Below are 25193 nucleotides of genomic sequence, written 5' to 3'. Positions count from 1 at the left end.
ATGTAGAAGAGTAATGGGTGGACTTTGAAGAGTTTGAAAATGATTTGACTGGCCTTCTTTAAATCCTTCTTGCAAGGCCTCCCTTGTCCCTGCACTTTAAAGATAATTTTGTTCTTTGTTTGGTTTATGTGCAAGCAGAAAAAAATGCAAATAAATTAATAAAGGCATAATTCAGAGAAGCAAATGTGTGAACATTTGTTTAAGAATCAATTGCAGGAGGATGTGACATAGGATTTTTAGTTGCGATAATGCTCATGATATATCTTAGACTCATGTCCTGTCTGACATCTCTATGTAAAAGGTTTAAACAGGCAGTGCATATTTAATTGACGTGCGAGTCAGTGGGAGTAGTCTTGGTAAGCCACAACAATGATTGAGCCTTCTCCAGGGTTCATGTGTGGAACATGAGCAAGCATCATGACAAGTGTTCACTTGTCTCCACCAATGTCAGTGACGTTCTGTTTACTTCCGCTTTTGTTTCATGGTTTAGCATTTGGTGGTTTCAAAGTTAAATAAGCATCTATCCTCAACTATTATTCGCCAGTCTGCTGGATGTGGTAGAGGATCCTGTTTTTGCTGATCTCCATATGGCTTTAGTGACGGAACTTATTCAGTCATCAGGCACAAAGGCCAACTGATGATGTGCTCAAGTGTGCGCTTAAAAAGTGTCTAATCTCAGTCTCACCCATGCATCACCAAACTTATTGCGTCTGTGGCCTCATAAATGAACTCCCAGTCAGCCCATAATACCACCAATAGTTGCAAGTAAACACACACAAAAAAAGGTTCTTGTAGTAGTCATAATAAAGATATATAAACATCAGGTTTAATGGTGTTACGTGAAGTCAGGAAACTGCATGCAAGTTTCACCTGAAGTTGAGTCTTCTTAAAGTCAGTTTCTTTGGGACTCATTAGTTGAAGGTTTGAGAATGCACAGAGCAGTTTGAGCTTATAACGGAGCGATGTGGCATTCCAGCCACATATGCCGTCACACTTACTGAAAGACAATAGGTGAGATATTTGAAATTGTTATGCAGTCACAGTTTTCAACACTCATAACTATATTCATAAGTAAGAGTATGCAAATCATTGTCAATTATGGTTGAGACTACCACTTGGAAACATTTATTTCCTACTTTGTGGAGGTAAAGGACCTAAGTTTTCTCACACAAGCTCCCTGTTGCCGCTTATGCTTTGACTGTTACCATCCTCTTCCTCTCTTTTAACTTGCATTCAGGGCTGGTACTTTCCTTGTGTTTCAAAGCAAAATGTAGCCTTTGACACTATTGATTTGACATTTTCTTTTAACTTTCTTACTTCTAGCTGAAGTCTCTTCTGCTTTAAAAGTAATTTTTTTCTTTTCAGGGTGCTTTTCTTTTCATTTTTTTCCTTGTGTATGATGCTGTTCTGTAAAATGTGGTTTACCAATATCCTTTGTAATTATCATTATTCTGTATTTCTGTCATGCCTTGCAGGGGTTGGCAGGGGCTTATCGCTCAGGGATGTCACTCCAGCATTCTCATAATCGATCCAAAAACATCCCAGACCATCCAGGTGCTGGAGAAACACAAAGCAAACGTAGTCAAGGTAAGTTTTTCATCCCCTGCGATTTTCTTTACGTCCCGTCGCTGGTTAATTCACCAGTTAATTTATCAAATCTCTTGTCTACAAGATCAAACGTTGTTGAGAAAAGTCATCATTTCCTCAAGTCTGGGATGACTTTAGAATGTCGCACTGTTATTCAACATGGCGTGATGCTAAACATGTATTTTACACTATATTAAAACACATGACTGAATAGGCAACACAGTGAATTTGCTGTAAAAATCTGTGAATCTAAATGAAAGCCTTGCTCCTTCTCTTCAGCATCGCTGGTTTCCCATAGCACCAAGTGAACAAATAAATCCAGTCTGAAAATATCTACTGCATTTTTTGTGCCATGTAGCATAATGTTGGTAGCTCAATTAGCAGAGCAGCTGCAGCAGAGCAGCTGCAGCAGAGCAGCTGCAGCAGAGCAGCTGCAGCAGAGCAGCTGCAGCTGCAGCAGAGCAGCTGCAGCTGCAGCAGAGCAGCTGCAGCTGCAGCAGAGCAGCTGCAGCAGAGCGTCTGCGCACAACAAATTCTGGTAAAAACTCTGGTAAATAATGTTTCTGTGACGCCAATCGCCTGGAAACACAATTGCTCTATTTGATTTAATTAGCAAAACATCATCTTGATGCCAAAAATATTTTTTATTATATGTGAGAAGTTATACAATAACAACTTATGAATAGATGTAGAGACCCGGTTTCATACTCTTTTACAGATTTCTTACTCAACTTCAATATCCATGATGTTTAAATTTGTTTAATGGGCCTTTATTTTTTATTTTTTTTACAAGGTTATAATTTGAAAGGTTTTTCCAAAGTAAAGAAAACCACTGATTACAAAGTGGGTTTTTCTCGATACGATCAGGTGACACATGGCTGAGCCAGTCAAATGTCAGGTGTGTGTAATAAACGCTGACTCAGTAATCATACTTGGAAGATGAAAAGCCAGCTACAGGTGCTGCACATTGCTTTTCAAAAGCTTTAAAATGCTGCATCGCTAATGCTTGGCGTGGCAGCGAGGATGACTCACCATAAAAGGAGCAGGAGGAGTCAGGACATGAGGAACTGGCCAAAGACACGAGGGACTGAATAAAACTGTATGTAACAAGGAAACGTTTGAAAAGTGCAGCAAAGTTGCACTGTTAAGCGCATTTGCACATGCGTGTATTTGTGTGTTGATAAAAATCCTAAGTATTGTAGAATTGGGAATCGTCTTATAATCTGTGTTGTCTTTTTTTTTTTTTTTCCCTTGTCCTGTTCGGCAGCTCACGCAAACAATATTATGTGATTGAGAGCCTTCCGGGGTCACAACAGTTGTTGCTCTTGCAACAGGAAGAGACTAATTAGTGTTCTCTTATATTCGCACCAATACAGTATTATCTATGCAATTTTTGTGTGACTGAGTCCTACATCTTTTAGTCATTTCCATCTTCCTGTCAATTGTCACGAAATCTTCTGCTGCGTTTCATGTGAAATATCCACACACACCTGCGGATGGAGTAATATTTATGTGTACTTGCATCGTGTGACCTTGAGTAGTTGTTTTCTCCTTTGTGACAGACAGCTTCAGCTCCGCTTCACTGTGTAAACCCGACTACAACAACACTGATAAAGGTTGCTGCTGCAATGACAGAGAATCTCATTGTGTGGGTGTCTGTGTGTGCAGGTAAATAATGCACAATAAATTCTACAGTGATTATTGGGACCAGGGCTCAATCCGAGGCCTTCATTCCTCACTCTGAAGCACACTTTAATCTTATAAAGCACCACAGCCACAGCAACGAGACATTCCTCAGCACCTACCTTGACACAAAAAGGCTTGTTGAATCACACCAAGAAACAAAAAGTGAAATAACCACATTAACGAGCATGCTGGTAAAAAGTAAATAAATATATATATAAACAAAATCAATTATTTAAAGACCACCCTCCAGATAGTCGTTCGTCTTTTCATGTTTCGAACCTCCATTGGTTGTATTTTAATATTGCGTCATTCTTTTTCCTTATTTGTCCCTCTCAGCCTTCAAGTATAGGAAAGTATTGTCATCCTTCGTGGTTGACTTTCTGATGAACTGGTGCCAGTTGTCATGCTGGGTTTCCACAATCAAACCGCCATGTGCTTTGCTAATGTTGTCTCTTGGCAGGTGAAGTGGTCCAGGGAAAATTACTACCACAACATCAGCTCGCCCTACTGTCTGCGGCTGGCCTCAGGAGACGCGTCGGGGAAGATCATAGTGTGGGATGTGGTCAGCGGGACCGCCCACTGTGAGATCCAGGAGCATTCCAAACCAATCCAGGGTAAGAAATAGTCGAGCAACAACCACTGGGCTCATTGTGAGTGTCTGTCAGCTTGCTGCAGGAAGGGGACATTACCCCTAACAGCACTGCCGACAAGAAATATGAGGCAGTTGCTCTAGTGTCGGCCATTTGTTTTCATTAAGACGCTGTTACTGCCACTCCAGCTGATGCACATCACACCTTCGTCCTCCTAATTCTCACCTCTTCCTCTGTCTGGTTCTTATTTTCTGTCAGACCTGGAGTGGTTGTGGAATCAGGATGCGTCTCGGGATCTCTTGTTAGCCGTCCATCCTCCTAACTACATCGTCCTGTGGAACGGCGACACTGGCACCAAGCTGTGGAAGAAGAGCTACGCTGAAAATATCCTCTCCTTTTCTTTTGACCCTTTTGACTCCTCTAACATGGCATGTAGGTGAACAATCAATTCAGTGCCCCCAAATATATTTTAGACATTTGGTATTCTGTTATTTCAACCAGTGAATCATGGCTTATGTCTTACTTTGCTAACATCAGGTTTTTGCAGCATGATGCATCACAGAACGTGTTTCTATAAATAGTCCTTTCATTTCTCTTTCTTGCCAGTGTTGACCAGCGAGGGAATAGTCTTTATCACAGATTTCACCCATTCCAAGCCACCAGGCAGCGCAGGCAAAAAAGTCTACATTGCCAGCCCCCACGCGAGCCCGGCACACACCAAACCTGCACCGGCTGCCACCCCGGCGCCGACCGGCGCCAAGAAGGCCCTCAACAAGGTCAAAGTGCTCATCACCAATGAGAAACCCACGTAAGAGTCACTTTGTTAATCATCTCTGGATGTTTTTAGAACAGAATATTTCTGGATGAGTTCACAACAGGTGCAGTAAACTCTTTGTAATAAGTGTTTTTAAGTGTAATTTATGTGTTTAAAAAGTATTGTGCGAGTATCTCTCATGTATAGCTTACATAAAGCAGAACCATCAGTCACACCTGTACCTGGCTGTGACCGGTGAGAGAGTTGGGATTGGGAAAGTGTTGACTTTCTTCGCCTTTGAAGTTGGTTCAGAGTCAGGACAATTTATTATCACTCCCACTGCAAGATATCGCTCCTGAGAAATCAATATCAAAAAAAGTGGGACGTTCAAGAGTGGCATTGAAGCGGGAAAGTTTGAAACTTTAAATATGACAGAACGACCTCAAACCTGGCACCTTGGAAAGTGGAGAATTTTGAAAGAAAAGAAAAGGAATGTCCCGGCAGGTAACTTCCTGAGTTGCCATTATCATGCACGTAACAGTCAGTCTGAAGGAAAACTGACATCAAGAAGCAGATGGCTTAACATGAGTGCAGCTCACATACAACTCTCAACACCACATAATTAATATTCTGCTTTGTCACCTGCTGATGATGATCCTAACATCTCTCATAGGCTAGCCTCAAAAGTTAAGAAGTTCTCCGTAGTCTGAAATGATGTCCTCCTTATTATCCAGTGATTATTCATCCACTACTAGAGTTTAAATGGCAGTTTGTGCAGAGCAGCTTTATCTATTAGACCATCTCTGAAACCTCCATGTCTCTTGTCTCAACAGTTTTGTCATTTGACGTTGCTTCTCCTGGAAATATTCTGCGTGGTTTATGACAGAATCTACCACACTGACAAATGGGACATCTGCATTTAAAAAGTGAATTGGTGCAGAGAGAGATGAAGTTGCTAAATCATTCAATAGGCCACTTAATTTTTTAGCCATGTCATTATTGCATGGAATAGAAATTATATCTTTATCAGGAGAGTGCTTTTTTTAAAAAAAATGTATACGGTTTCCTGAAAACTCAAGCTTCATTTCACTGCATAAAAGAATCTTCTAAATGGTATCATCTGGCAGGCTTGATTTGAAACTACAGGCTGATTGTTATTGGAGCTCCTCCACAAAAGCCCAGCTGAAGCCGAGCTAATAGCAGCGCGGCCTGGCAAGGGATCAGCATGAAGCAGAATGCAGAGACGAGTATATCACGTTGCTTTTATTATGTCATGTTGGGCGAGTTTTGTTTAATGTGGTCATGGATCACCAATGTAGAAATAAAAAAGCCTATCATGGATGTGTCTTTCAAGGGGTAAAACTCATTTATAAGCTTCGAGCTGATGCTGAATTAACAAATGACCTCTGTTTACTGGAAGAAAAGACCTGACCGATTTGCTGTATTTTCTTAAAAAAAAATATTCTTGCAAAAGCGACTCATCTGATTTAATGCAATTTAGTGACAAACTTGTGAAATTATATAAGACAATACTTCAGAAAAAGTTTCAACAGATCAGGAACCAAAGACTTGTTTGGTGTGTTGGCAGCTGTCTGAATGAGTGGTTTTGACTGTCAAACAGGATTATTTATAGCAGTAGCATCCCTTTCTTTCTGTCCACCCCCTCCGATCGACTCTAATAACAAACACTCTATTACTCTTAGTCTTCTTTATTCTCTCCCCCGCTCTCCCTCTTTCGCATCCTGTCCAATTCAGTCCATGTGTCTTCTATTGGCACGTGACACCTCACTTCCTCACCTTCCACGATGTGTGTAATTGCTCCTGAAAATGCTTTATTCTCTCAGTGTGCCTTTGTCTGTGTGTCCGTTTCGGGTGTTCATCATGTTCGCTGTTACAGTATCTCGCCTCCTTGGCTCCGTCTGCCAGCAGTTGATAGATGTGGGTTTTAAACGGGAGTCTGCTCCATCAGGCTGTTATCAGAAAAGTAATGAATGCAGCGCTGTGTCAAATGCAGTCGTGTCTCATGAGGTGGCCACAGATATGTTCCTTTTTTGTTGAGGTGATGAAAAACAGCTGTAACTGCATAAATGCGCACACCTGTTAAAAAACTTCTAATGGATATGTATGACTTAATTATATAATAAGAAAAACAAAATCAATTATGACACAGGGCATCGCACTTCTAGCTCCTGACATATGACTCCTGTGTGATTTCATGACATCCATGTTGTCGTGGCAACAGGAAGTTCAATACTTTATTTTTGGTCGCAACAAAATCTTTTGAACTTGTAATTTGCTCCCAAAATACACAGAAAGAAAGCTAGTAAATTATATATTTTCAGTGATGAATTGAGGTTCTTGTGTGATACCATATTGATCACAAAGTTGGTCAGCTGGCTGATTCACTCATGATTCCCTGGGAAAACTTTTGTCAAAAACAAATTAACTCTCAAGTTGACAGTTTTATTGTTTTTGTACTGCTGCCACAAACTTGTGTTGCCCAGCTGCTCACTTTTAATTTGTTCCAGTAGGAAAAAGTGTTGTGTCAAATAGGACTAAGAAGTGTTATGTCAACTTTAACCGTTGGTTCATTGATCAAATTGGAATGTAATAGTTGTAAATGTAGTTTCAACTTTGCTTTTATTTCTCATATGATAACTCTCTTTTTGGAATGCAAACATTAGGCTCGGTTACGTCTTCACTGCCTTTCAGCATCCCAAAACTTTTAAAATGTGTCAACTTCATTTTCCTGTTCAAATATCCGAGTTATTACTTAAACACTTAAGATTTTTATCTTGCGTGTGTGAGGGACCCGGGTTCGAATCCTGATTGCAGCAAAAACAAACAACACAAAGCAAAACTACCCACAAAACACACTAAAAATAATTTTTTTTTGTCTTTTTATAGATTATGTTGTAACAATTCTTGTTGGCGGGAGTTTTATACCACTGTTTATTTCCCTTTTAAAAGGGGCCACATATGTAAGAAATAGGCATTAGTGGGATGAGGTGCAGAGATCAGTATGTGGGTTGCACCAATGAAGAAATTCCCAGATGCCAAATATCTTTTCTATGCTGTTGCTACTGATCCTTGTGCTACTTTAAAAACAACCACAGATACACGGAGAATGAAAATGTGGACAAGATGCGCAGAACGCTTTGGTGGTTGCTGCATCGAGAACCATCTTTTCGGTGAAGCCAGTGTGATGATGGAATCTTCTTCACTGGAAAAACTCGGCCGGTTGTCGTCAGAGGCAGTCTCCAATGCAAAGAGATTTCAAGATGAAATTTTGCAACCATTCACAACCCCTTATCTCCACATTCTGGGACCAACCTCTTTCTCCCAAGAAAACATGGTTCACGCCGACACTTGTGTGATCGGCTCGCGACTCATACTGGAGTGTATGACCAGAGCTGTGACTGCCATCGGGGACTGTTCTGGATGCGTATGGGTCTTCCAGACACCACTTCCTGTTTGCTTAATGAAATCATATATTTATTTATGTACATGTATTCAATTCCCAAGATGTCTTTCTTCAGACTCAGCTCAGATCTGTTAGCAAGAAGCATTGTCAGTGCGGATACACTTTGTTATGAAAGACTCAATGACTAAAGCTATCGTGTGATCCAGACTGTGAGTTGGTGGTCTCTTACACCCCCAGGACACCTAATGTAGCTCGAGTGAAGTCAAAAGAGAAGTTTCATATTCACAGCGTACGTATGCCGCACCCTGTGACTCCCCTGTGCTCGTGAGGACGCTACAACTACAATAAATACATGCAATTACTGGATTTTAATTAGCAGAGAACACAATAAAAATTCAGGCATAGATATACAGTATATACATGAATAAAAAAAAATTATTTCTTAGTTTTTTTGGAGGGTTATATAAAAGTAACACCTTAAAGACAACTTTAAAAAAAAATAAAAAAATGTCTTCTCCATAGGAGGCTTATCGCAATAACTGAGAAACGGAAGCTGAGGAGTTCTTTAACTGCCCTCTTTCTGTGTGTGCATGCTGCAATGTATATCTGCGTGTGAAACACTGGCTGCTGAAGTATTCATGTCTTATTCACAACAAATGTGAGGAGTGTGTGATATCTTGGTAATTGGACAGCTGAATATTTTGAAGTCACTGAAGTTGCTGGAGTTTTTATTCTCCTTTGCTCTTCCCCCATCTTTTTCCTCACAAGATGTGTTGCTTTGTTTTCTCGCATCAGAGATACAGACCATTTCACTGTGATGTTTCCCCTTTGGTTGCTGAGTCATTTATCCCCCATCTCCTCCTCACCAGACTTCAGTAAGCTGGTTGCACTGTAATTTACCTCTACAACTCCTAAAGCTTCGCCTATTCAGTCTATTTTCTTAAAAAAAAAAATCTGTTACGCTTTCTCCAGCTGATAATGATCTCCACTGTGTTGTAAACTTCATCCCTCCTTTTATGTGATCTTATTGTGACCTCGAGAAAAGAAGCTGTAGGAATGAGTTACGGCCACAGACCTGCTCGTAGATTCAGAGAAAATCAGCCCTCTATTGTCTCTGGACTGAATGGCTAAGTGTTTGTGACTCCTTTGTTGTCATATGGACAAATCAAACCCGACTGCTGTTGTGAATAATTATATTTGTCATTAATCCGAGTGTACATGAAAGAGATCACACCAAATACAAGCTTTGCATAACAATATGGAACTCCCAGAAATATCAATAAAAATGAGGCTTAATTTATCAGCCTTCCATCAGTCAGCCAAAGTCGCTTTTATGTTTTCCTTTCTTTCCCCGAGAGTCAAAAAGACCACAACAGTTATGACTAATTCATCAGCTCTTCATCCATCCATTTTCTATATTTATGCTTTCAGGCTGGAGCTAATTCCATCTGACTACCAGTGAATTCAGGAACTTTGGACGGGTCGATAGTCTGCCGCACGCACACCCACATTCACACCTACGGGCAATGTTTGGAATGAATTAAAACCAGAATATCTGGAGAAAAATGAACATGCACTGGAAGAACATGTAAACATCACTCCAATGACGAGGCACATTTTTGCTGTGAGGCACGTGGAACGCAAACCACTGCTCGTCAGCTTTTCATCAATAAACCCAATTCACTTTTAAGTTTTCCTCAATTCCCTGTGACTCATGAAGACCACAACAGTTATCACTATTTCATTCAGCCTTCTGTGTGGAAAGAAACATGAATAAATATAAAGTTGGTCTCAGAAAAGAGAGGTTTATTAATAAACTTGTTTTAGGACTTTAGAATCTTTCACTACGTTGGTGCAGATCACATTTGCTTATTTCATTTGCATATGCTGTGGTTATAGCAGAAACTCATTATATCGCAAAATTTTCTGCAGGCTGGTGGGGCGTCCTGTTGTTTATTCTTTCAGCTTCGTACATTTTACCTTCACAAACAGGTTTTGTGTGCAACTTGTGAAGTTTCGTCTTTGTGATTCTGCTGCTCCCAGATGGAGGCGCCATGGATCATCTGCTTCTATCACACCCTTTCCCATGCCTCTTCTGCTGTTACATCACCCATCTCCTCTGAGGTCTCCTATTTCCCTTCCTCCGGCCCCTTCAGTGCCATATCCAACATTGTCCGTCCAATATATCCACTATCTGTCCTCGGCACATTTCCGAGCCGCCTCAGCCTGGCCTCTCTGTCTTCGTCTCTGAACTGCTCAACCTTAGCTGTCCCTTTGATCTGTTAATTTTCAGTCCTCTTCATCCTGGTCACACCCACTGAAAATGTCAGTATATTCCCGTCTGCCGCCTCTAGCTTATTGTCTTGGCTTTGAGACTATGCCACAGTCTCCAAACAAACATCATAGCAGGCCTTGCTGCTGTCCTTCGCTCACGGATGACAAGGATTGCAATCTTGAAATGATGTCTTGATGTGTTAAACCATTCCTTGCACTTGCAGGATTTATTTTTTTTCACCTCGAGCAGCTAATAAGCTGACACTGCCAATAACTTAATTTTCTCAATACTTTGTCTTTCCTGCTTTCTGACGCTCCAGTGCGGAGGCAGTGACCCTGAACGACTGTCTGCAGCTGTCTTACCTGCCGTCCAAGAGGAACCACATGCTGCTGCTTTATCCCAGAGAGATTTTAATCCTGGACCTGGAGCTCAGCCAGACAGTTGGTGTGGTGGCTATCGAGCGTTCTGGGGTGCCCTTCATCCAGGTGAGACAGCAAGTCTTCGTATTGAAGCAGCATGCTGATTGATACTATACTAATACTTATGAACCCATTGTTTTCCCTGGTTTTTGGAGCAATTCTCAGATTAGATTGATATTTTACTCTTTATATCGGGGTGGCCAACCAGTCAAGAGACCAGGAGACAGAAAAATGACTGTGGTACTGCAAAGAGCCATGCCATACACCTGTGTACTTATATTACATTTATTGTACATAAAAATGAAAAAACCATATATCTTCTAAGCCATATTTATTTGTCTCACACACACACACACACACACACACACACACACACACACACACACACACACACACACACACACACACACACACACACACACACACACACACACACACACAGAGCTTTATTTATTTATTTATTTTTGCGATTAACTGCATTAATGCTGGACCGCTGGCGTCCTCTCACATGCCCTGCAGCATTCGTCTCGCTCCACTTCCACCCGTTACATTTCTGGAAATGACACACACTCATAACAGAATGGAAAGGAGCCGCCATTGGAGCCAAAAGTTACATCGACAAAATGAAACCGAGTGACGTGGTCAAAACCTTTGTAAGAATCCCAATTCTTGCTGGCGCAGTGGCAGTCCAGTGGCGATGTTTTCGGTTTTGATGCAGGATGCTCGGGTTTGACTCCTGGCTTAGACAAATAATCTCCTGTTGATGGAGCGAAGAACTGCACACTGACGGGCAAAGGGCCGCATGCCGCTCACGAACCGCGGGTTGGCCCCCTCTCCGTTACGTTCTCTAATTTGTGCTGAAAACATTTTTGTTCATGACAGTATGTAATTATGCTTTCTTTAGGACTTAATCCATGGTAATTATTAGGAACTAACTAAACACAGTTTTCCTAACACCATCAGCTGATGTTAACGTTGGCTGATTGTGAATACGTTCGATTTTTTGCTATGAAACTAGCAGCACCTGTGAAATGTGAGAGTACGAACAAACAGTGTGGCAAAAGTTCATATTATTTGAAATAACCAAATTTTTACTTTGCATCTCTGAGCATGTGAAATATTGATACACCAGCTTTGGTATAGCTCATCACTATAATGAAAATCTTAGTAAACCTCATTATGAAGAATGTGTGAACCGATATGGAGTTAAATGACTTTTTAAGGGGCAAAGGGTTTAATTTTCCAGCTACTTTTAGTTTTTAGAGTCATAATTCTGTGAGCTCTTGGGTTGTTCTCTCTCGTGATCCACTGATGGATTTCTGCTGTGTGCTTGGAAGTGAAATGCAAAGACAATTTGCTGAATATTTGTGCCGACATCTTAGTTGGTCTCTGGAAGATGAATGATGGGCTGAATGTGCATTTTCACTCTCAGATGGGCCCTGTATCACCATCTTCTCCTCCTTTCAAGTGATCCCGGTGCACAGTTCCTACTTTTATTGCATCACTGGAAAAACTTTAACCAAATCTTTTTTTAAAGGCATTATTCTTCTCGGAAGCCAATTCCACCTGCCTCCAGTGATAAACTTTTCTACTTTTCTTCCTTTCTCTCTCAGTGCACACCTCATTAAGGTGTGACAAGTGCACGGTGGTGCCATGTCGTCCTTAACTACAGCAGAAAAATCTCTTCAGCTTCCCACATGGCCTGACATCTGATCCTCCTCTGTATTCACCCACTGTGACAAGGTTGACCTTTAGGTGCCAATTCTCTTCTTTTAGTGGCAGGATTTCTAATTGGATATTGATGAAGGCTGTTGGGGTATTATATAGAGGATTTGTCACAGCCGCAGAGCCAGTAATGAAACAAAAACTCTTCTCAATTTGCTCCATTCATTAAGCTTCCGCTCATTCTTTCTGGGGGAAACAAAAGTACATTTTTCAAAGAATATCTCATTGGGGTTTTTTTTCTGTGATGACTTTTATGTATTGTGCCCTTTGAATCAGTCTCCCTGAATGTCATGCCTGAATGTACATGGTCCGGTTTACTGTTCCTCGGTTTATTTCTACATTTGGCGTAATGATGTGTCCTACACGTGTGAAATTGCACTCTGCTGTGTAGTGGAATACTCTTTCATGAATCTCACTTTCGCCGAGTTGTCAGTGATCTTATTTTAATAAATGTGTCCATTGTTTAACAACCCAAAAGGTGGGGAGCACACCTTTGCAGTCAAGGCGTGAGTTTTGAAGTCACCAAGAGTAGAAGCAGAGAGGCATTACTCAGCTACCAAGGCTCTGTCCGGCCAACGCCTTCCTTCCCTAAGTGTTACAAAGTGCTTGTCACACAACCAATTTACATGACTGATGATGGAGCTTCGCAACGGTCCAAGCAGAAATGTAGATGCTCCTCTGTCTGGATTGACACATGCACAAATTGCAGTTGCCAGTTGATCAGGTACATATAGGCTACAGTTAATCTACTGCACATCCAAGACCGACTATAGTAACCTATATATATCTCTATATATATATCTATATCTATCTCTCTCTCTCTCTATATATATATATATCTATATATATATATATATTACTGTAAACATGAAATGTTCATTTTCAATAAATCACATTTTTCTCTACGAGACCAAACCAGCTAATAAAACAATGTGAAGAGATCTTTTTTGGGTTAACCCTTTTACTACTCTATTAAAAAAAAAAAAAAAAAAAAGAAGTACAATCCATTATGGCTTCTTCCCACATTCACAAGATGACCTGAATTTTGTTACTTTGTGTTTTGGATGGTACTAACTAGCTCTGGTTACATACTGTATGTGTGACATGCAGATGAATGCTGTGACTCATCCATTTCAAGGGCAAGAGCAGCTTTCTGCTATTCGTTAGGGTGAGGGGATAGAGGGAGAGAAAAAGTCCCACTCGCTGCAGACGGATCAGGACAGGAGGCTTCAGACCGCTTCAGACTTCCAATTCCACTGTCGGAGATCCTGCAGGGAGACAGAGAGCTCAGACTCGGAGAGAGGCAAATGTTAGTGACATGTAATAGTGGCGCATGGTGTGTGAAAAAGGAAAGAAGCTAATATTCAACGTAATCCACAATCCTTGATTTACCATAAATAACATAGTAATTGCGGTATCCTGCTTCTCAGTCTTCAGTTTACTGCGGCTTGTTTTCAGTGTTTGAATTCTTCGTGTATTTAAAGTGTCTCTGAGTGAACTCCAGGCTGCTACTATTAAGGGAAACACCCTTTTAAATGAATGTTTCTAATAAACAGAATCAACAGCATCACCACCGTTGGAGCCGTTGGTGTTCTATCACTTTACCATATCTACTAGTAAATTATAATTTTTTCTCTCCCAAAAAACAGTAATTGATCTTGTTTGTGATGTTTGACTACTGCTATTTTGAATATATGAAGCTTCTTGTTTCTTAACATATTTTTGAAATATATGAGAGAGTCTCTGGTTTTATCTGTCTTCACAACAATATTCCTTAAGTACAGTTCTTTGAGTTTGCAGTCCATGGTTGTTTCAATGAAATGAGGCTCCGACAGAAACGATCAGGCTGCTTTCTGTACAACAAGGTTAGAGTGTCTGTCATGCTGTGGGGCTAAACTTTGCTGCTTCTGCCAGTCTTGTGTTTTTGAAGAGATTGAGGGAATTTGAGAATTACAAGACAGATTTAAATGTGTGAGAAAACTCGCTTTAAGGTGAAGGTCTTGTTTCTTTGAACTGAACAACGTGTCACATCCAGCAGAGCCGGAGCGTGTAAGAAAAAGTTGCCTCCAATGAGCCCTCACATAAAGTCAGTCTGATCTCTTTGAAAAGAGCTTTAACCTGCCACAACAGCAAGGACACCTGAAATAATTTGACAAGCTTGACCACATCAGTGAGAGACAGTCAGAAACTAGCAGCGAACGTCTGGAAATTGATATTTACAACCATTTGTGAAAAGTCCCAATAGTTTTAAAGGCTTACTTTTTCAATCTTTTGAAATGAACAGCCCATTGTCAGGTAAAATGTGAAAATGTTCTTTAAATGGCAAAACACAACATATCACTCCCAAAAAAGTGATGCAAATAAGTTTTGGTTGGTTTCAAATAACATGCAGATCTGCACGGTAACAACATGTTGATCCTCTGATTCTGTAGAAAACAGTTTGGCGCAGCGATATTTGAACATGCACACTCATCATCAACTTGTTTTCTCACTTCCTTTGCACTTAGGTGATTCCCTGCGCTCAGCGGGACGCCCTCTACTGCCTCCACGAGAACGGTTGTATCACCCTGCGTGTTTGTCGCTCCACTGTCGCTCCAGAGGAAGCAGCAGGTAGGAAAACGGCCTCGCAGCAGTGTTCATGTACAGCGTGTTAGCTGTACTGTACTCACTCGTAGTCCCAGCCCCCAGCTATCATCTATTCAGCCAAAACAACCCTGCACTCAGAGCCTGTAGCCTCTCTCTCTACGCTCCAGTGGGCATTTAGCCTCTTACCGTCTCATTTATCTTTGGTTTCGCCTGCCAGGCCAATAAGAGTCCACTGCCTCACTGCATCTCCCTTCTTCACTTTGTCTCTGTGCTACCTCTTCCTTTCGTCTGTCTACACTCATTTTTGTTTTTCTTCTTGACATTTTCTCGTGTTGCTCAACAACTTTTTTATCTTTAGTTTTTCACCTTTTAAACTTTTTTTTTTCTCAGTTTCTTTCTTGGAAAAACTGCCACTCTGTATTTTAACTGCACTTTCTTTCACAGTCATCTGCTCTTCTGTTTCTTCCTCCATCTATTGTCTTTACTGGCAGTATCATCTCAGACATTCTTCTTCTTTGTTTAACCTTTTATGCTTTACCTAGTGACCACGTTACCTACATATCTTAAGTACATCCCCTTTTCTTCTTATCTGCCATCAGATCCAGATCAGAGCACTCAGGAGCTCGTGTACGACCTTAGATCTCAGTGTGACGCCATCCGCATCACCAAGACAGTGCGGCCGTATCGGATGGTCATCTGTCCCGTCAACGAAAACAACGCCGGGCTGATGGTCAGCGACGGGCGTGTCATGCTGTGGGAGCTCAAAGCCCATGCTGGCAAGGCTGCCGTCAACCCCAAGTAACCCTGCACACAAACAAACCCAAATATTTCAGCGAAGTTATGTTTCAGTTTTTCTGGGATGTTATGGTAGGAAGAGGTAATGGTATAAAATTTGACAACTTTTTTAGGTGCCTTAAACTGACTTTAAACTGCATAATCCTTTAACCTAAATTTAGTCCTCTAAGTAACTGGTGCAGGTGGGGGGGATGCAGAGAGTTTGGCTGTTGTTGATGAGCCCTGCTTCTCTTTGATGGAGTCCTCCTCTGCTGTTGCTGCTGGCGGGGAGACAGTTTTGCATTTCGCTCTTAAGTTGTCTTGCTGTGTGACTTTCACTTTGCCTGTGAGCAAACTAAGTTAATCTGGGCAGGAGAGAGAAATATGCCATGTTAAACAGATGAGGGCTCTCCTGTTTTCCATTTCCACAGTAAATGATACATTTTCTTTTCACAAAGATCTGTACATTTTACAAGGATTAAACAAGTGATCTTGTGGTTTGGAATTAATTGCTGGAACGTTTAACTCTTTATAATTAAAATCTGTTTATAAAGTTGAGTTTGATCTATTCACATTGCAAATGCATTGTGATGGTGTTGTCATGGTAACCCGAGCCGTAAATCTGTCTATAATTTACTTCCATTTCAAGTCATATTCAAGTTGTTTCAAACTTCCCCATAATTTAACACAATTTACATAATAACTAATTCATTCGTGTAATTTATACAGATGCAATTACAACATAGTAGAATATAGTAGAATAGAAACTCATACAAAAATAAATGAATATTACAATGACCAAGGAAAGATAGAACTATTTAAAAATTTAATTAAGCTTAATTTAAAATACAAGCACTGAATTATTATAATATGAAAATGGGACATTAAGTAAAGTATGAACAAGTGAAATGAAATAAAGCAGGAGTTGAAAATAAAAAATAAGATGGATTACTTAGATTTTTTTGTATCTATCTTTTTAATTTGTTATTTTTTTCACTTTCTCTTCATTTGTACTTATTTACATTAATGCCAAGCAGAAAGAGTAAGCTTTGTTCTGTCATTATGTTGAAATGTTTCAACTCTTCCAGTTGACCTGAGATACAGAGGCAGACTGTCCAGTGTCTTGCCGTCAGACGCTTTATCAAAGGTCTTCGTTTTGCATTTTGTGACATTTAACAAAGTTGTGACTGGGGGAAGGCCGCATGGTAGAGAACAGTCAGTTTTTTAATGAGCAGTACAATCAGAATGAGAAATCAGTACATCTTATATGGATGTGCCTTTGCATTCCCAATTTTCATTTAGTTGCTTTTGTGCATACATTATTCACCTTGCTTCATATTGATATTCTCTCTCTCTCTCTCTCTTCTGTCAGCTCGGGTCTGTCGCCGCTCTACTCCCCCATATCCTTCTGTGGAGCTCCACTGGGTCCAAACCAAAAGAAGATTCAGGATCTCTGTCTCAACAGCATGATAGGTATGATCATGTGCCTTGCCACGTCAACACAGCTTTGTGCTTCAAAGACAAAATGTCACATGTATCTTCTCTTATTGACAGTTTTCTCGCTTTAGCTCTAGAAGGATGACTCGCATATGTGCAAACTCTTTTGAAAACTCAAAAAGAAAGCAGGAGACAGACTTCTGTGTGTGTGCGCGCGTGTGTTTATTCCTGTTTTTGTGTGCACCGGGTCTTCTCATAACTTTTAATGTACCTCTGAGTTGTGCAGGCCCGGGGGCTCCCCTTCACTTTCTGCTTTCATGTGTGACTGCTGGTTTCTCATGTGCATGCAACTCAGGACAGCATTATTCCCCAGCCTGAGCAGCTCCGCAAAAAGAGTCCCAGGGGTGCTTGGCCCTTCCTTTATTTCACATTTTCCATTCTATTCTTTTGCAGCTTATGATTTTCTCTCAACGTGTTGCACTGTTCTTTTCAGTGGCTTCCCTGTTCATTCAGAAAACCAATACCTATCAGATGAAGAGTCTTTTCATAAAATAGTAATGAGGTTCTTATTTTTCTTCTGTTTTCAACATTTGTAAGTAGTATTTACGAAGCATTAAACTTGCAATGAACCGAGAGCCCTCGACAGGTGGAGCACCAGCAGTAGTGGAAATGCCGAAGGTGGGAGTTTTTTTATTTTTATTTTGCTGTGTCTCCTCACATACAATAACATAGATTGGAGTCAACTACTGCCTGGAGCTGGAGCAGTCAGACACTTACTGACTCAAGTTCCAAGAGGCAGGTTTCTGAATTTCTTAAAAATAAGCCTCTTTTGAAACTTGTATCCTGAAACACAAATACACACATGTCCAGGCAACAACTGATGCCAACAAAACCATGTGTGGTTACCCATTGCATGTATTTTTGATGTTTTTTTTTTCTTTTTTTATGAAGTATTCAGTTGTTTGAAATTTTATCCCGATTGTATTCAAACTACAAGCAGCAATGACACTCATTTAGAAACACATTAAATTTACAATGTAGAAAAGGCTATCATGGGGCATCAAATAAAAGAAGGAAATAATTTTTTAAGAGAATACTAATTAGAACTTCAAGGTTGCTGTAACTCCTGCAGTAAATATGCAAAGAGATGATTGGCATTTAAAAGTGTAGTCATTAACTGTGTGTGAAGGTCATGACCATTAAACTGCACCAAGCAGTCAAAATTTGTTTTAAAATGTGTGACTTTCTGTTGTTTGAACACAGTGAAAACAACTTCATACACGGAGGTTCATATAGTCAGTCCCCCTTGCTGTTCCCCTTGGTGTCTCCTTCACTGTCTTTTACCTTCAGCTTTCTGCATTAATGATGGAAGTGATGCAGATGCACGTCTCTGTGTCTGGTTGAGCCTCCTATGAGCCGACTCCATCTGCAGGTCAGCTACTTTGGGTCAAATGTCTCTGTGGTTTTCTTTGACAGGTGAATGTGTATTAGGTATGAGAGATGAGTGTGTTACAGATTATCCCTGTACTTGTTTCTATTATGTTGATATGTGAGAGTTCCATCCCTCATGCTGCACTGCTCAAAGGCAAGGAAAGTCACAGTTTGCTCATTTTGTCAGTGTTTGTGTGTGTATATGGGTGGCTTGTATTAATTGTACAGACCAGGTCTTACCGGAAGGGGCTGCTATTCCTGCTTTGTCAAGATCCATGGCCTCATATTTCTTGAGAACGGTGCAGTGCTTTCAAAATTTGACACATGAAGAACGTAGCTGATGAATTGAATGTCTTGTCTTGGTCATCATCATTAGAACCATTTCTGTGTTGACCTTCAGCATCAAGCTGAAGTGTGACATGTCCAATTACAACCATAACTTCATACTGATATTCTCCAACCGTGAACTTGTTTCTGAGAAGTGCAATAGATGTTCAAAATACCAAGCATGTTGTCCCGAAAACAATGAAAATGTTCTGTGCACACATGCTGCAGGTTGATGCAATTTCTGAATCACAGCAGTGAATTATTTTATCTGCTTTGCAAATGAAACTGCGGCAGCTTGACCACAGAGCAGTTGAAGGCCTCACAGTAAAGAAGGTTATGATATGCCAAAGGAAGTCTTCCAGCATAAGTAGTTTTCGGGGGGTTTCGGTCATCGCCATGACAATGCTATACTGTTCTCTTGCAGCCTTGTTGATACGTTATCCTATCACATTGACGATACATACTTGAATTAAACTGGTGTCAAGTCACTCATCTTATGCTACATAGATTAATCATCCTCTTTGTGTTTATGCTGCCTCCTTCAGAGGTCGCCACAGGGGATCATCTGCTTCCATCTCAGCAGAGAGAGAAGATTTACTGTTACACTACCCATCTCCACATCTTCCTTCACTACATCCATAACCCTTCTCTCAGGACTTTTGTTTCTCCTCCATTTTAAACATTCCCACTTTTTTTTCCCCAATGCATCCGCTATCTCTCCTTGACACATGTCAAAACCATCTCAACCTTGCCTCTCTAGTTTTATGTCTTAAGCTGCTCAACCTTAGCTGTCTTTTTCATCTGTCATCTCTGCCACTGTCACTGTCTTTTAAACAGTTCTACATCGTATCAGGTCTCCACTGCCTTTTCACACTATAGTCTTTCTTTATGCCACACATCTGTCTTGACACTTGTCACTCCGTCCTGCCTGTCGTCTCTCTACTTGCTTTGAACACTGTAGGTACGTAAATTCATCCAGCATCACTCTCTTTCCAGTATTTCTTTCATGTTTTTCCATCCACCTGCTTCTCTCACATTCACACACGTGTTGTCTATTCTGAACTCCAGAGGCTAGATTAATTTATTTTATGTGAATTAATCTCACTTCACCGTCCCTTTCTAAAGAGAAATCACAACGGGTGCATTATTAAGGTTTCAACGGCTGTCAGACACCTGATATATAATAAATGAATACTCTAAAGGATGAGATGGCTGCCCCTCAGCAAATAAAAAAAACCGCCAAATGGACAAGCAGCACAAACCCACTGCTTTGCTTAGAAACCTGAGGCCTCTACACGCCGGAAGGTTAACGATTAAATGACACAAAAATGTGAATTATTCAAATGTTTTGCACCAAAAGGAAAAGCTACTCATATGCTTGATTAATTTGAGTTCTCACCAGCTCACTTGTCTTAAAATGAAATAGATTAGCATCATCCAGTGTTTATAATCCTGTTCACCTCCTCGTTCTGCAAACAGAAGAGGTAGAATTTAATACATTTTAATGTTAAAAAGCAAATAGAGGAATTCTATTGCCAAGTTCTACCACACATGGTTTTTTATTAAATAATTTATCTAAAATAGACACTTTGTCCTGGGCTGCAGCAGCACATATAAACAATTTTGGATGTATATGATACTATATGGCCCCATATCATAATCAGCCATAATATGCAAACCTACTGCATGATTTTATCTCCTCCAAGACATGAACCTCACTAAACCGCAATAGAGAGTGCTGTGCTGTTTGACTCCAAGGTATTAGCAGGAGATCCTTTAAGTCTTGTAAGTTTCAAAGTGGGGCCTCGATGGGAGCAAATGCATGAACAAGCTTTGGTTGCTCATCGCCCTGTCACTGGATCACGACTGTGGATAAATACGGATCACTGCAGACCAGTGAATAATGGAGATGCAATGGCCTAGCCGTCAAAGTTGCTCAAATCCGTACACTTCTATATCTTGCTTCTACGACAACAACTTGAGAGACAAAATGTGTATTTGCTTTTGTAATATATTCCGCCCACAAACAGATGCCATGATGAAGACATAATGAGGGTTACTCACCTCACCCATACTGTAGCTGATTGTGATGTAATGGTTGATCGGTGTATTTCAACACAACAAGACTACTTATAATGTTTATGTTTATAGATCTTTTCAGAATAAGCCCAAAGTTATTGAATTTAATCTAAAAATGTAAATGCTTTTTTACAAATGAGTTTAAAATGCAGACTTAGAAACATACAAGTGGGATATGTTTAAAATGTTTTATCAAGTTATTTGTTTTTAATTTGCAATTTTCAGACTTTGTGTATTTAAAGATCCCGTAAGTATCCTTTTTTTTGTCAATTTATTCTTAATGGTAACATATACATGTATATTTCAATTTCAAACATTATACCAAAATGACCCATCTCAACAATAAAAGCTTTATTTGAAAAGGTAAATTGTACACTGGGCACAGTTTTCTCAGTGTATACATACTATTTTAGGAGTTGGTTCCAGAAAAACAACCTTATTGGCCAGCCAAACTAAAACATCAATCATGTAAAGTGTTCCGATGTTTACTTGGAAACATGTTGTAGTTGTTTGGGGTATTTCCCTTTTTTGTATTTATTTGTAATCTATTTCATCTATCCATCAGTGCATCCATCCATTCTTGGTTTCATCAAATTGCAAATGGGTTTTTATTAGAACAGTTGTCGTTATGTGGAAAGGCTTTAAAAAAGAGGAGCAGCCCAGCCTTTGACTTGGAAGTAAATGCGTTGAGAGAGAAGTCAGAATTAGAAACTCCTTTGAACAAAAGTGAGATCTCACAAGTAAAGGAGAGGAGACAAGAGGAAAGACATGTTGTAACTCAGGTTCTTGACAGTGTACAAGGTGGTTTAAAAGAAGGACAAACTCAGTTCTTGGAAAAAAGAGAAAGAAGAATCTGTGCAAAAACACCTGGGTGGTGTTTTTAACTGATTGTTGAGTCTCCTTGAGCTGCGGAAGTGATCGGATCTCTGGAGATGAGGTGAAAGAACTGTGACCTGGTATACCTGAGAGAGCCTGGTGGCTCTTCACACATGTAGGGGAGTTTCCTCTCAAAGAGGGATATGATGAGTCTTCCTGCTTGGACTTCCAAGGCTTTCCTCTTCCTGTTAAACCAATTTTGGGAGGATTTGAATATTTTTTCTTCTGTCGGGTGCCGAACAATTCATAATTTTACCTTTGATGAAGTATTATCATCCTCTGCACTTCACATCGCCACTTAAGTCTGAATATTCCTAATTACTGGACTATGCTACTTTTCTTATTAAAATGTGACCTGAGGGTAGATTTAGGCTTATTCCCAACTGTATTCTGGATATACTGTACATGATTACATTTTCTTCTGGTGATCTGGTTTTCCCCCCAGTGTCCAAAAACATGAATGTGATATTAATTGATTACCTTAAATTTGCCCGGAGGTGTGAATGTGAGTGTGTGTAGTTGTCTCCGTTTGTTCTGTAATACACTGTCGCCCTGTCGAAGGTGTAACCTGTCTTCACCTTGGATGGATTAATGAAACTTTTCAAAGCACATGAACAAATCAGGCCAGGTCATGTCAGGTCAGCAATATGCCTGGTTATTAGTAATGTGAGCTTCAGAGTTCACGGTTTCCTATGTGTGGGAAAACATCAGTGTCACGTTTAAAAGTCTGATTACCTGACAGGATGGAGGAAGACATATGGCTGACTTTCTCTTTAAGTAGTTAAAATGAGGCCAACTGGTACAACTAGGACTAAAAAGGATGAAAAATGACTCTGCTATATCTCTGTCGCACCATTGTGCTGTTCAGAATTTTGAGAACATCTTCAATGGCAACACTTTTTCTTGAAATATTAGAATGTAAAGCCATGGTTTCAGTTGGAGCTGGGAGCTATTCCCAGACAGAAACTTACTGTTCTAAATTTCTCCTGTGTTGCTGATCTACAGAGCATAAAGTTGTTGGTTTTGGCCTTTTGGTCATTGAGTGATTATTGATTTAATGTCTTAGATTTATTCTGTGCAGAGTGAAAAAAGAGTGGAAGGCTTTGAGTGATTAAACCTTTCTGTGTTGTTTTTTTCCCCTTCCGTCTCCAGGTCAGACTTTGATTGCTGGTGAAGTTCCCCCACCGTTGTCCAACCAGCACGAGGTCCAGTTGAAGTTCTTGCTGACTGGCCTGCTCTCTGGTCTGCCTCTGCCTCCTTTTGCCATTCGCATGTGTCCACCTCTTACAACCAAAAATATCAACCACTACCAGCCCCTCCTGGCTGTAGGTAGGTAACGATGCACTGTCAACTGAATATTCGGTGACTCCACGAATGATGTTCGCAAAACCGTTTAAATGATTGCCAGTAAAACATGTCAAGTGTTAAATGGATTGTTCGACAAACTCTATTACACATTATCGAGCTCACTTAAGCCTGGAGCTTTACTTATTCAACACGTTCATGTCAAGAAGATAATTGTGCTGTCAGCGCACCACAACAGTGTCATTTGTCAGTTTCTGACTTGCAGCATTTACATTCTCTGGTAGTGGTTTCTGATTGCATTTGAAGCTTTAAGAAACACTTGTGGAAGTCTTTCAATATGAATCAATGTTGAAAAACAAACACGAGTGCATCTTTCAAATCTCAGCGACTTTAAAATGTATGAAGACACCAAGGCACCGTTTTTTTTTGTTGTTTTTTTTCAATCTAATATTTTCCAGTTTTGAGAACTATAGCTTTAATTTCCTGTTGTTCGCTGACAGGGGTGACGTCCAGTGTTGCATTCTGCCGCTGCAACTCATCAGCTTAAGGTTCAACGTGTTTTAACGTGTCCTCAGATATGGTTTTCTGTGTGTCTCGGTTATAACAAGAGGCTGTTTGATGTCTGGCCAGTGTTCTCCAATCATTGGCATCAACAAGGCACTTTTAACAAGAGATTTGCTCTCACTTAGATTTCACAGATAGATTTTCACTTATATAGCCCTTTTCCTCTGCTTTAGCCGCCCCCAAAGTGGTTCACCACATTCACCACTTCACACACACACACACACACACACACACACACACACACACACACACACACACACACACACACACACACACACACACACACACACACACTACTGAACTCCATCCATCGGGAGTAATTTGACGTTCACTATCTTTCAAACAGTTTTAGTTGCCAGAATGTCATTCGTCTTGCCTTATTCTTTGTTTGCCATTCAAATGATGTGTTTGTGTGTAAACAGATGTTTACCTGATCTAATTCATGAAATGTTGCCGCTTCGGTGAGTCACAAGGTCTGTCGAGAATACAACAACAGAAAGGGTTAAATGATGCTGCTGCTTCAGCTCCAGATTTGAATTGCTTGCATGTCCAGGTCATATGTTGACACTTGAGGTTTACTCCAATTTATGAATGACTGGAAATGTTTCCTTTGTAACTGGATCTCTGATACTCCGCGTTTGAAGAGACAAAACACACTTTGTGCGTGTGGATTACTGTTCTGAAATTTAAATCATCCTAATCGTGTGGGAATATCTTGTCACTTCACCTTCAATAGCAACGCATTATCATGTCCCGTTTAAATTCATGTGCTGTAGGGCACTTTCCCCAGTGAATGAAACTCTTTTGGAATATGTACGTTCAGTGACTGTCGGTACCACTTAAAGTGATTAAGTCTTCCCAAGTTGTCCTTCGAGTTGCGAGATGGTCTTATTCCAGCTGACAGCTTTTCTTAAAGCCATTTCGCAAAGTGTCATTGTTAAGGTTAAATAAAACTCAGATAAATGAAATGTCAGTCAGTGTGAAAATTCAAATCATTGATGTGAATGTTCACACGAAGTGAAAGAGGAGCAGTTCATCGTATCTGCAGTCTCGGAAAATGGTGCAAAACACTCAGAACTAACCTGAAGTCTCAGCCTCTGTTGTTACTGCTGATGGGTGAAAATAGACACGCAGTGTGAGAGTCAAAGTACCTATTAGTTTTTGATCAGCTCAGCAATTTATGCAATTGTTTTGCTAAGCGCAGTGCACATTATGCATACAATTATGGAAAAGTAATTATGAGCACAATTGTGTATATGTTAGTTTTGCATTCATCTATTCACGTGTGTGGAAGTTCATGTCTGCACACACACACTTAAAATTATGCGCCAGATTCCTTGTAAAGCCAAGGCAA

The 25193-nt window shown here is 40.3% G+C and overlaps 1 protein-coding gene across 1 annotated transcript in view; it reads left to right on the top strand.

Annotated features, from left to right (window-relative positions):
- wdr11 (WD repeat domain 11) overlaps positions 1–25193 on the top strand; it is a 63706-nt gene that overhangs the window by 819 nt on the left and 37694 nt on the right. Inside the window, exons 2-10 of the mRNA XM_080481674.1 lie at positions 1476–1587; positions 3734–3887; positions 4122–4295; positions 4470–4671; positions 10636–10801; positions 14968–15070; positions 15646–15844; positions 17193–17293; positions 23123–23299. Coding sequence (XP_080337800.1) covers positions 1476–1587; positions 3734–3887; positions 4122–4295; positions 4470–4671; positions 10636–10801; positions 14968–15070; positions 15646–15844; positions 17193–17293; positions 23123–23299 — 1388 coding nt within the window. The remainder of the gene's footprint in view (positions 1–1475; positions 1588–3733; positions 3888–4121; positions 4296–4469; positions 4672–10635; positions 10802–14967; positions 15071–15645; positions 15845–17192; positions 17294–23122; positions 23300–25193) is intronic.

This window comes from Lipophrys pholis (assembly GCF_963383615.2).
Source record: "Lipophrys pholis genome assembly, chromosome: 15".
Lineage (NCBI taxonomy): Eukaryota > Metazoa > Chordata > Actinopteri > Blenniiformes > Blenniidae > Lipophrys > Lipophrys pholis.
The sequence above is the reverse complement of the archived record's forward strand: the minus strand, read 5'-3'. Positions and strand labels throughout refer to the sequence as shown.